Genomic DNA, 13077 nt, shown 5'->3' with positions numbered 1-13077 from the left:
TGGACTTCGAGGACATTGTACTAAGTGAAATAAGCCATCTCAAAAGTACAAATGGTGCCCGATCCCAGGTCTATGAGATGCCTGAGGTGGTCAGACACACAGAAGCAGGAGGCGGAACGGCATCTGCCAGAGGCTGGGATGGGGTACATCGCCTTGGTTTGGTGGGTACAGGATTCCAGTCACACAAGATGTAACAGTTCTCCAGACTGCTGTACAACAGTGGGCATAAAGGTTAACAGCTGTGTACACGCAGGATTGTGTTGAGAGGGTAAATCTCACAGTATGTGTTTTTCACAGTTAAAAAAATAGCAGGGCTGCATGGTTAAGCCAGATTGGGCCTTTCTTTCTCTTCCTGATCTAACTAACTGTGCCCTCTGGTGGTTGTAGTTGTTACTAGAAGTATCCTATTCCCTTTACAATATCCTTTCCAAATTCATTTGTAGGTCAGCTGTGTGGAATAGAGAATAAGTTCCCCGTGGAGACAGTGTTATAAATTATGGATCCTGCAAGCCAGCGCACCCCAACCCATATAAACAGCATTTGACATAGGGGACAGCAGCTCTGGGTCGCTCCCCCACAGCCCACCTTGTTGGCAAAGCAACTATAAAATCAGCATATCCACACAGTCAGCTACCAGCACTGTGACTCTGTCCCTGTCACCATCTGAAGTAGAGAGAGGACAGGAGGGAGGAGAGGGGAGGGGGGCTTCGGTCAAATGTAACATTTTTATTTATAAGTACACCTTCTTCCCTGCAGCCCACACCCATCCAGCGGCCTTCAGGGAGCAGACCCCTCAAGAAGGAAATGGAAAGCCCCCTCTGCCTCTTGGGGCAAATGTGAAGCAAATCTGGCTTTCTTTCTCTTGCCCAGCTCGTAGTCCCTCTTAGCTCCTCAATCACCCTCCATGTAGACGGCAAGAAAGAAAAAGATCAGGGGGGAAAAAAGGGGGGAAGACAGAACCCTTCAACCCAAGGTCCAGGACCCAATCAGTCTCTCTCCAGCTGCACGACCAGCAAAATCCCACAGGCCTCATCTCTTCTCACTCACCCCACCACCCCCAGCCCCTTCTAAGGACCAGCTGGGAGAAGGGAGAGTTGAAGGAAGGTGACCCAGCTGGTGTGCACGTGCCGTCAACCCTCGGCAGCTGTCCTGTGGGCTGTGTGACAGACACAGTGAGGGCATATAGACAAGAAAAGCGCAGAGGAGGGGCCCGATACTGGGCGGCTGTAAGAAAAAAAAAAAGAAAAGTGCTTGGCCTGCTATCAGGGGATTATTTAATTCAAAACTACCCTAATGTTGCTATAATATATAATTTTGTTTAATTATAAAATTATTTATGTTATACATAAAATATTGTTTATATTTAATTATAAAAATAATTTTAACATAGATGAAGATGTTCCTGGCTGTCTCATCCCGGGCTACACAATACAGCGCCCCACAACCTTGGAGGCTGGCTCCCCATTATGTCCCACAACCCTGGGGCTGGAAGGGCAGCTCTGGAACAGGCCTCGCGTGTGGTGTGCCCTTCGGTGTGATCGCTTTCTGACAGGACGTCACCTCCAGGGATCCGAGAGCGAGAGACGGAGGCTGCCAGACCTCCTGGAAGTCTGAGCTCAGGGGTCCCACGACTTCCCTTCCTCCGGGCCCCGCCCCGCTGAGACGCGCGGGGACCAAGCGCCACCTCCTGGTGGGAGGAGAATCGTGCAGCTGTGGTGAGGGGCGGTGTTCTTTGGGACATATTTTGGAGATCAGCCTTCACATTGACATTTAAAAAAAATCATAATGAAATCCCAAATCAGTAATTAATCCTCAGTCTGATTTGTATTTTCTTAGTCCATTCAGTTATTCAAAATAGACGACCCAGTTTGTGCCAGGCACCACCCCAAGTGCAGCAGGGTAGAGCGTTGAGCAAGACAACAGCCTTGAACTCAGCAGTTCTTACATGGCAGAGAATGAGCTGGTCAACCGGCACAGCCCAAGGTGGTGCAGGCGGGCGGGAGGACGGCGAGCCTGAACTAAGGTCTCTTGACAGCTGAAGCTCTGGGGAAAAGCATTTACCACTGTGCATTTCCAGAGCCTGAAAGAGCTTGGGGTGCTCTTGTGTTTAGGGAATAGGTGTCGGAAGCCATATAAGGTACAGCTCGGCCTTACTTCCTCTTTAAGTAAAAAACAGTTTCACCTTTACCTGGTAACTTTACCTGGCAACTAGCCAACCAATCACCTTATGCCCCATCTTGCTTATTTTAGCCAATCCCAAGTGGATAACTACTCTGAACCTCCCAACAAGACACACCCTCCTTCCCCATAATGCTTACAAGGCACAAGTTTTTCAATAAAGTTTGAGACTTGATCAGAAAACTGTCTTGTCTCCCTTTCTCGCGCCCCTTGTTTGTTTTTCTCCCTTAGGTGGTTCCTGCATCCCCCGTTGCTGTCCTGCGGGTTGGGACAATAGGGAGTGAGAGGAGAATGGTTTGGTTACAGAGGCAGCCACCAGGCCACCAGGAAGGGCCTTGCAGGCCGGGGTTAAGGACTTGCAGGGGTCCTCAAACTTTTTAAACAGAGGGCCAGTTCACTGTCCCTCATACCGTTGGAGGGCTGGACTATAGTTAAAAATAAAAACTATGAACAAATTCCTATGCACACTGCACATATCTTATTTTGAAGTAAAAAAACAAAACGGGAACAAATACAATCACATCGCCTCATGTGGCCTGTGGGCCATAGTTTGAGGACCCCTGATAGGGTTTAATCCTGGGGGATGGAAGACAATGCATAGGTTTTAATTCATTAATTCAGAAAATCTATTGATTTCTTTGTTCAAAAGATCACCGCCATTTTAGGGAATGGGTTGTAGGTGTCAAGGTGACAAAATAGGCTATCGCAAGAGGTGCTGGAGGCCTGAACCTGGGTGATGGTCAGATCTCGGGCAGGCAGGGGATCAGCAGTGGGCTCTGAAGAGATGGCCTGTGAGCACTGCCGTGGTGGCACTTGGGAACAAGAAGGGAGGGGAAAACAGATCTCTGGGTCTCTCTTTTGAGCAGCGGAGTGGAGAGAGTGCCGTTCATGGAGAGGGAGAGGACTGGTCTCGGAACGGGTTTTCAGCGTGGGTAAGGCAGTCAAGACAGTGAACGATTCCACTCTGAATGTGTTAAACCCACACAATAATTTATAATTGAACTATATGTTTGGTTTTTTTTTTGGCCGGGGCTGGGTTTGAACCCACCACCTCCAGCATATGGGACCAACGCCCTACTCCTTGAGCCACAGGCACCGCCTATAATTGAACTATATGACTTGATGTATAGTTTGTCCAAATCTGAGCAAGGATAAGGTGTGTTACGACAGTGCCAGACTGCTCGGGAAGTGAGAGTACATCACAATCTGAATATTTAGAGTCCAAAGCCAATAAGCGAGTGAGTGTTCTGTGCAGGTCACAGCTACCATTTTTTGAGAGGTTTCTATTTATTTGAAACACGTGGAATTGTGGATGGCAATGCTGTAAGTTCATCCTGATGTATGCTAGCCACAGAACTTGATGTTTACATACAAATTAATGAATATTCACAAAACCCTTAAGATGGGCTAAAATGGATGTGAAAAATTTATTTTATTTTATTTTATTTTTTTTTTTTGTGTGTGTGTGTGTGTGTGTGTGTGTGTGTGTGTGTGTGGTTTTTGGCCAGGGCTGGGTTTGAACTCGCCACCTCTGGCATATGGGACCAGTGCCCTACTCCTTGAGCCACAGGCGCCGCCCAGGATGTGAAAAATCTTAAATAACCTGCCAAAAGTCTAATGACAAGTAGGAAGGTAGGCAAGACTCAGAGCGAGGTCTGACATCACATCTTACCCACAGAATCACACTAAGCCGGGTTTCTAGCCAAGAAATCCTGGTGCCGTCCCTCGGAGGAGAAAAGCCTCAGGCGGCAGGCACAGGAGTGCTTGTTCTGATGGAGGGAGAATGGCTGCTGCCTCACTCCTTTGAGAGCCAAATTCCAGCTGACCTTACAAGCCTGCACTGTGTTTTAGAAGTAAATATGATAAACAAAGAGAAATCAGACAACAGTTTAGCCAGCTACTCAGAAAGCTGAGGCAGGAGGATTGCTTGAGCTCAGGCGGCCAATGTGGTGCACTAGATCACACCTGTGAACGGCCACTGTGCTCCAGCCTGGGCAGCAAAGTGAGACCCCGACTCTTTAAAAAAAAATTTTTTTTTATTAAATTTATCTCTCCACAAATTTTAGCTTCTCTTCTGAACCTCTAATCTGTAAATATGTCAAATATAAAATAAGTGGTTTGAGCCTCAGGAAAAAAATAATGCCACAAGTTGGAGCATATCAGCAGCCAAGAAGCTTTGGCCACTCTTACCACTTCCAGCACATGTATTAACGTTCTCCCAAGAATTCCTCTACAAGTCAAAAGAGGTACTAGCTGGACTCAATAGGGAAGTATCTAAAATGTTATCAGTTGTGGGAACTTCAGGCTTTTTCCTTTGCACAAAGTATCTAGAGTACCTGGATTTCAGTAACATTAAGGAGCATGTGTTTCCTCCAGCAAAACCCGGGGATCAGCCAGAAACTCTCTGGGTGCAGAGTGGCTAATTCAGTTTGGTCAGTCAGCAGTTAGTTGTTTAAGGCAAAGGATGAAAAAGTTTATGTGAACCAAAGCTTTCTATCCACCTGGGGAGGAGTAGTTTCCACATGGATCTTGCATCTCTGTATCAATTAAAGTAAAGCTAACAGTCCTTCCTGATGTAAACAATACAGTCAGGTGTCCACTAACCCGCACTCCTGCTAAAGCAAAGTGAAAAGTTCAATGTCATGTTTAAACGGATGTGTTCCTCAGTGCCGTACAATGTGGCTGGTCCCAGATTGGGCCAAGAAGTAAAGCCAGTACTTAGTCTCTAACTTCCCCTCCCATTTGGCTACTCTTAAGTGTGAACAGTCACCCTGAGTCCTCACTCCCCACCAGTCAGGACACGTTGTGCTTTACCAACACCGTGTCACTCCTGTCTCCTGGCAGCTCTGTGCAACAGGTCACATTATCTTTGTTTTAACTGGAACTGAGAGATGATAATACCTTCCTGAGACCTAAACCAGTGCAGATCTTGGGACTGAAACACAACCATTTTGGCCTCGAAACCAATGCTCTTACCCCCTTTTATAAAATATATGTATTCTTGGGGCAGTGCCTGCAGCTCAGTGACTAGGGTGCCAGCCCCATATACCGAGGGTGGCGGGTTCAAACCTGGCCCCAGCCAAACTGCAACAACAACAATAGCCGGGCATTGTGGCAGGCACCTGTCATCCCAGCTACTTGGGAGGCTGAGGCAAGAGAATCACCTAAGCCAAAGAGCTGGAGGTTGCTGTGAGCTGTGATACCACAACGGCACTCTACCCAGGGCAACAAAGTGAGACTCTGTCTCTAAAAAAAAAAAAAAAAAAGTGTATTCTTAAATTATACATATTGTAAATATAATCTATACATATTTTTTCTTTTTTTTGTTTTTTTTTTTTTTTTGGCTGGGGCTGGGTTTGAATCTGCCACCTCCGGCATATGGGGTCAGTGCCCTACTCCTTTGAGCCGTAGGCACCGCCATATACATATTTATTTATTTATTTATTTATTTATTTTTTGCTATTTTTGGCTGGGGCCAGGTTTGAACCCATCACCTCTGGTATATGGGACTGGCGCCCTACTCCTTGAGCCACAGGCACTGCCCCAGATATATATATTTTTAATGGCAGAGCTGATCACTACAGAGGTGGTGAATGGCAATGCTTGTGTTACAAAGGTGGTTGAACCCAGCCTGGAAACCATGCGTGCTTATCTTTTTGGTGATCTTCTGTATTCTTAAAAGGTTATTGATGGAATTTTTATATTCAAGGTTTTTCCACAGTTAGATTTCCTGAAAAATAATTATTTTGCAGTTGAGATCAATGGCTAACATGTTAATTGTGTCTAATCACTAGAGATGGATTATTTAGTGATCTTCTTGCCCTTGGCAATAAATGCAAACAAAAAACACAGCAGGAAACACAGTGGGATAGCCCTCCTACATGTGGGTTTCTGGCCCCTCTCCCCGACCACGCGAAGGAGCCCACACGGGTCAGACTGATGAGACTGAACAGAGGCAGGTGGCAGACGTCCAGTCATCAGCTCTACAAATGCCACCGGCTTTAGCCCTACAGGAAGAGAGTCAAGCACATTCTGACAGAGCTTTTGTTCCCAGAGATTAAATAAAGTAATAGGTCAGGGCAAAAAGAGGGATGGGACGGGAGAGGCTCCGAACAAGACGACACGTGCCATCCCCGGAGCTGCGCCGTGACCAGCCCAGAGCCAGGGCGCCACTTCTCAGCCGAGGCGGCCTGCGGGTCCAGCACTCAGTGAAGCACCATTTGTCCAGCGCTTGCCTGCATCCCAAGAATCTTTTCTTATTCCTTTGATTGACCATCTCTTGGGAATAATCCCAACAGCCCAGGACACTCGCCAGCACCATTTCCTCCCGCTCTGCCCCCAGCACAGAGGGAAAACACCAACCCTGGATGAGGAGCGGCAGAGAAGGCTCAAACACTTTGCTGGGTGACGTCGGTGACAGGTGAAAAGGGAAAGCCTGGGTCCAAAACAAGCAGGATTCGGAGTTGGTGTGAAATCATCCCCTGAGCAGGATGCAGAGGAGCACACAACACTAGGGTGTGCTGCATCAGAAACTCGTGTCCAGGGAGCAGTCACACCCCCGTCACACCATTTCAGAGTCACGTGCAGAGAAAGTCAGGACTGGAGGGGGCTTGGACACCATCCAGCCACACCTTCCCCACAGCAGACAAGGCCCAGAAAGGGGGCCTGACTCTCTTGATGTCAAACAGCTGGTTATTGTCAGATAGCTCAGCCAGAACCAGGAGAAACATGTCCTGAGTGAGTCTGGTCCTCTCTCCGCTGCACCACACAGGCCAGTAGGGCTCAGGAGCCCTTTCCCAGGAGGAGACATCTCTCTCAGGTCCTCCCTCAAGTCACAGTGAGCTGAGTGGAGAGCCCAGAGCTTGTGATCTTAGAAGTCCGTGATACCAAAGTGAAGTATTGTTGAATTTGGTTTATTGCCATGAAATACTTCATTTATGGTGAACACGTTTGTCAAATGGTAGGAGCTGCCCATGGACAATCTCTCCTTCATAGGGACACAGTGGGATTGCTCAGATTAGACGACGGGTGCCTGAAACAGAGCAGTAGAACGCAGTTCACTTTCCTGAACAAAGCCCACACTCGCGCCCTTGTGGTGAGGACGAGCTGGCCCTCCACACAGCTGCCCGTGTTCTCCTGCTCACTCTTTCACCAACACCGGTTGCTGGACATTTGCAGGGTGAGGAGGGTGGCATCCTCTGGCTCAAATGACCATTTTGTAGTCTACACTCCCCACAACTGACCTTGGGGCGTTTCAGCGGCTTCACACCCGTGAAATTCATTAGACTGTATTTTCCACATTTGCTCCCCAAGGGCTTCTGTCCCCTTCAGAGTTCTTTTGTCTTTAGGAACTTTTTTTCTAGAGAAACATTCGTTTTTAAGCACCAGTTTGTGTACGTCAGAATGGATTTAGAGAGCTGTTTTTATGTTTTTGTATCAGGTAAAAGATTTTAAAGACTTCTCTTGGAGAGGCATTGATGAACCATTCAGATAAAATCTTTCTTTATAAGACTTGCAGATAGGCAGATATAAAATAAATCAAAACTGTTTCTCATAAATATTAAGCTGACTCCTGACTGAGGTCTCGTCCTCTTGTTAACACTTAACACGTTGTTTCTGTTCAACCAGTTTCAGAACTTCACGGAACAGTTGTGTGGTGGACTGAGTAATAGGGTAACATGAGGGAAGCCTCTCTTCCAAGGCTGGCATGTGAATAAAGTACCTGCAAGTCACAGAAAGCAAATAGAGAGCAGTTAAGTGCGAGGATTGTCACATTGGTCACAGCATGCCATCACGCTCACGGGGTGGGCCACAGACCCGGTTGGAATCATCAGCCCTCCCATCTCTGCCCTCTGTGGCCGAGGAAATCTCTGGCAGGTGTGCCTTCAGCTCACTGGAACACTTCCCTTGAGCAAAGGCAGTGAGCTTCATAAATAATATCAGACATCAAAGCATTAATACTGAAGGCGGCATGTCCTCACTGCAGTCTGAGCCAAGCTCCTGCCTCTTACTTTCTCAGGCAATGCACAGCGGGAAGTGGAAAAGAAAGAGTCAAATCAAGAGGGGAGGGTTCTGTCACCCCATGGCCTCCATCCAAGGAGAGGAAACGTCACCAGCCCCTGTTAACCTGAACAGCCATTTCGCTCAGGGCGCTGCTGGTCAGGCCCTGACAAGGCTGGAGGAGCCCGGGTGCTGACATCTGGAGATTGTGTATTCACTGTCAAGGCCATTGTCGGGGATAAGTTGGAGAACTGGGCTCTGCACCAGTCAAGGACCCAGGGCACCTGCGCACTCAGTAAAGTGCTAACTAGAAATGCAGCTTTTAGATCTTTGAAGAGACATCCTCACTGTTCTCTAGAATTACTGACTTTTCTGTAAATAAAACTATTGCTCTCCAACCACTTCTCCATTAATTGGTTTAGAGAACAGGCGGACAGACTCCTTGGTCCAGCAACAGAAAGCTCATGGGATGGGGAGAAGCCTTCACCCACCCCCTGGTGACTTACAAGAAGGGCTCGCAGCCCAAGGTGCACAGCAGGATCACCTGCGGAGCCACAACAGTCACAGCCCTGAGCTCAGCCCAGACCAGCTGAGACAGAGCCTCTCCAGGACACGCGGGGTCTGCGTCTCATACCTCACGCTGAGTATCCCCTTATCCCAGAAGTGCTTTGGACTTGAGACTTTAGACTTGGGGACAGCCGGGTTAACTGGCTGGCTGAGCATCCCCAGGGTGAGCACCTGAGATCTAAACCCTCCCATGGGCACTTCCTGCCGGCTTCTTGTTGGGACTGCAAAAGCTTCAGATATCGGAGCATTTGGAGTTTCCGGTGTTTGAAGTGAGAGGCGCTCAATGTGTGGTTAGTCAGGTGATTCTAATGTGAAGCAACTTAGAAAATCGTTCATTTAAAACAAAGATCACACATGTAAGTGCCCACAAGTAAGGTGATGTAGGGAGGTTGGTCAGGGGGTACAAGGGAGGAGGGCGAGGGGGCGAGCTGGGCAGTGAGGAGCCGGGAGCTGCTGGTCAGCCGCCCAGCTGCTGAGATCTAGGAGCGCAGCACCATCTTTTGCCGCTTGTCCTGATTTTTACAAGTTCATAACTACATCTTAAAAATTGGGTGGTGTGACATTCTACAACATGGATGAATCTTGGAAACATTAAGGTAAGTGGAAGAAGCCACATATTACCCACATATAAGCCAGGTGCATGAAATGCCTGAACTAGGCAGCTCCAGCAAGACAGAAACCAGCAGTTTCCAGGGGCTAGGGCACGGGAGACAAGGGTGTGACTGCTCCCTGGGCAGAGTTTTCTGGTGGGGTGAAGAAAGAGTTCTGCAATTAGGAAGTGGTAATGGTTGCAAAATACTATGCAATGTATTAGAAGCCACTGAACCATACACTTTCAAGTGGTGGATCTCATGCTAAGTGAATTTTACCTTAATTTTTTTAAGTGAGGAGGTCAGGGTGTGAAGGAGTGAGAATTGGGGTGTTTGGATCAACTCCAAGCCAAACAGGAGCCAGAACAGAACCTCCAGACTAACACCACATGGAAGAAAAACAGGACTCTACAAACTGGGCTGAGATGTTTGAAAAGCCAATCTGCACCCATCACATACACCACACAGCCATTTACGTCTCCATCCAAACCAGTGGCAGAGCCGCACCTGCTGCACCCTTTGCATCTAACTCTGACATCGCAGGTGCTCAGGGCAGGCTGCACCGCTGAGCGCTGTGGCTGCAGGAGCGCCGGCTTCTGCCCTTGCTCAGTGTTTGTTACTGAAAGAGGGGTAAGGAACAAACAAAACCCCCTGTTACTTGTTCCTTTTTATCAATTGCTTTTTTCCAATGACTCAGTTGAATTCATGATCCATAATTTACCAACCCCTTCAATAAGGTTTGTTACTCTTTCCTCACAGCGGGTTAAAATGATTCCTATAATGCTTCCATGAAACCAAAGCAGCCATAAAGTCAGTGAGAAACATTTCTGAGAGACAGTTTCATGTTTCTCTAGGCCAGGGGTCCTCAAACTGCGGCCCGCAGGCCACATGAGGCGGTGTGATTGTATTTGTTCCCGTTTTGTTTTTTTACTTCAAAATAAGATATGTGCAGTCTGCATAGGAATTTGTTCATAGTTTTGTTTTTTTTTTTTTTGTAGAGACAGAGTCTCACTTTACTGCCCTCGGGTAGAGTGCCGTGGCGTCACACAGCTCACAGCAACCTCCAGCTCTTGGGCTTCCGCGATTCTCTTGCCTCAGCCTTCCGAGCAGCTGGGACTACAGGCGCCCGCCACAACACCTGGCTATTTTTTTGTTTTTGTTGCAGTTTGGCCGGGGCTGGGTTCGAACCCGCCACCCTCGGCATATGGGGCCGGTACCCTACTCACTGAGCCACAGGCGCCGCCCAGTTTTGTTTTTTTTTTAAACCACAGTCTGGCCCTCCAATGGTCTGAGGGACAGTGAACTGGCCCCCTGTTTTAAAAGTTCGGGGATGCCTGCCTTTGCTGGCCCAGAAATATACTTCGAATAGCGATGGTTCCTAGCGGTCCCCCATGTCCTACCTTAGCTCAGATCAGAGTGAAATACTATTGAAAACCAAACGATTGCAAGAGGGACTTTACCTAACAATTGCAATCAGTGTAACTGGCTTATTGTACCCTCAATGAATCCCCAACAATAAAAAAAAACAAAAACAAAAAAAAAACAAACGAGATTTTTCTGTCTGCTCCTCTTCTACATATGGAAATGTGTTGCAGGTTTGCATGAAAATCAGGAATGAGCAGAGCTCTGCGGCAAGATCAGCCCCGGCCGGCCTCACCTGAACTCCTCTCTGTGGTCCGTCCTGATGTGCTCACCCAGTGTCCCGCTGTGCTGCAGGCAGCTCCTGAGGATGGAAAGCTGCTGGTACAACAGGACGGCCTGGCGGGGACTCAGCCACTGCGCCGGGGCTGAGAGCCCCTTCACCACTTTTCTCACAATACTGGTCACAAACGTGATCTAGATGAGGGAAACGTTACACGGTGGCTGCTGTGTGCTGTCCCCAAAGCAGCCACTGCAGCCACAGCCTCGGCTACAAATCTGAACTGAAGCCCTCACCCCCCTTTACACCAGTGCACCAAGAAATGCTAAACTATTTCTCACTGAAATAGTGCTCTGCCGTCTTCACCGAATTTTAAAAAATTAGTCAGGCCTAGTGGCAGGGGCCTATAGTCCCAGCTACTTGGGAGGCTGAGGCCTGATGGCTGGAGCCCGGGAGTTTGAGGCTGCAGCACCATCTAGTCAGTGGACAAAGCAGAGCCCCGTCTCAAAACAACAAACAAACAAAGGAAAAGAAAGCATACTGTTAGGGACGGCCGGGGACAGGGCCACAAGGAGAAGGACAGCAGACAGTCACTGAGACGGAGGGAACAGCTCCTTAGCACTAAGACACAACCAGGGCAGGGAAGATGGACTATTCAGAGCTACTGCAAAACAAAACTACCCAGGATTGTGGTTAGAAAGTTTTAAAACTTGGAGACCGCTCAACTCCTAAGACCCCCACAGAGGGAATGATCAGTAAGAACTTTCTAAAAAAGAAGCTAGTCAGCACCCCATGATTGATCGATGCCCTATTAATATCTCAAAGACTTTCCAAAGGGGACATCAGTAAGAATAGTGTGGAGTCAGCTTGACCAAGACCCCCGGCGAAAGAAAAGCATAAACATTAGAAGCTGGAGGAGCAAGGTGGGAACTGGGGACTAAACACCAGAGGAACAGTTTGCCAGGCGTCCTCCCTCCTTCCCGAGGAAGAGACCCACACCTCCCTCTCAGGTGTGTTCTTTCTGCTTAAACAAATTAAACTTTTCTGTTAAATCACCACAGCCACCTGGCTTCGCCTTTCCCCCCAGCTCTGCTGCTGCTGCCTGGTTTCCTCTTTTGGTGCTGAGTCAAAATGCTTGGCCACTTGCTAGTGGCACCCCGAGAAAGCCCAAACCCAGCCTGGGTCCTCACAGCCCCCTGGCAAGTACTCAGTGTCAAATAAAAATTATAGGAGGCTCTTACTTTTTTTTTTTTTTTTTTGGTTTTTGGCCAGGGCTAGGTTTGAACCCACCACCTCCGGCATATGGGACCAGCGCCCTACTCCTTGAGCCACAGGCACCGCCTGGAGGAGGCTCTTACTTTAAGCTTCTGCACTAGACTAGACTAAAAATCAGAATGGAGTCCCCTCTGCTAAAAGTCCCACATCGACAAACCCAAACTGGGGGGTCTGACTTCCAGACTCTGACAACAGCCAGTTCCCCAGAGAGGCCAGTTCACAGTCTTTCATCAGCACAGTGATGAGGCTCCTCTGCTTTAATCTCTACACTGAGGGGCCTGAAGCAGCAGATGTCAATCCCTCACTAGTTTGCTGCTATTCTGTCTCTGGGCCCTGCCAGCCATGACTGACACACGTGGTCCTTTGCCTTTGCTTTCTTCAGCCCTTCTCAGGAAAACTGGCCCCTTCTGCTCAGCACATCAGATCACTTACTTTGTTCTAGATAAAAGTGCAGATAAAGCCAACAGAGATTTCAAAATTAATTTGTTGTAATTTAGTCTTTTGACATCACCCAGATCACAGACCAATCTGGGTTTGCCAGTTGCCCCCCACAAGTGGGGTCAGAGCTGTGTGACTTTCAAAGAAGTTGGGGTCCAAAGTGGGAAGAGACACTGGAAGCGGGAATGGGGATGAAATGAATCTTCCAGGAGTGACCTAGTTGGAACTTTGGCTGCTCCCAACCTCATGTGGAAATTTGATCCCAGGAGGTCAGCCCTGTGAGAGGTGGTGGGAGGTGGGTCATGAGGGAGGTTCCCCAGGAATGGCTGGTGCCCTCTCTGCAGTGACCAGTGAGTTCTCACTTAGTTAGTCCAAGTGAGAGCCTGGTGC

General features: G+C 48.3%; 1 protein-coding gene across 1 annotated transcript in view; it reads right to left on the bottom strand.

Annotated features, from left to right (window-relative positions):
* The window catches only part of C12H12orf56 (chromosome 12 C12orf56 homolog), an 80440-nt gene that overhangs the window by 12737 nt on the left and 54626 nt on the right, over positions 1–13077 (bottom strand). The window contains exons 12-17 of the mRNA XM_053554964.1: positions 10993–11171; positions 7804–7900; positions 6293–6368; positions 6060–6185; positions 2908–2990; positions 1551–1687 (exon numbers count right to left, since the gene is read on the bottom strand). Of these exons, the coding sequence (XP_053410939.1) occupies positions 1551–1687; positions 2908–2990; positions 6060–6185; positions 6293–6368; positions 7804–7900; positions 10993–11171 (698 nt within the window). The remainder of the gene's footprint in view (positions 1–1550; positions 1688–2907; positions 2991–6059; positions 6186–6292; positions 6369–7803; positions 7901–10992; positions 11172–13077) is intronic.

This window comes from Nycticebus coucang, chromosome 12 (assembly GCF_027406575.1).
Source record: "Nycticebus coucang isolate mNycCou1 chromosome 12, mNycCou1.pri, whole genome shotgun sequence".
NCBI lineage: Eukaryota > Metazoa > Chordata > Mammalia > Primates > Lorisidae > Nycticebus > Nycticebus coucang.
The sequence above is the reverse complement of the archived record's forward strand: the minus strand, read 5'-3'. Positions and strand labels throughout refer to the sequence as shown.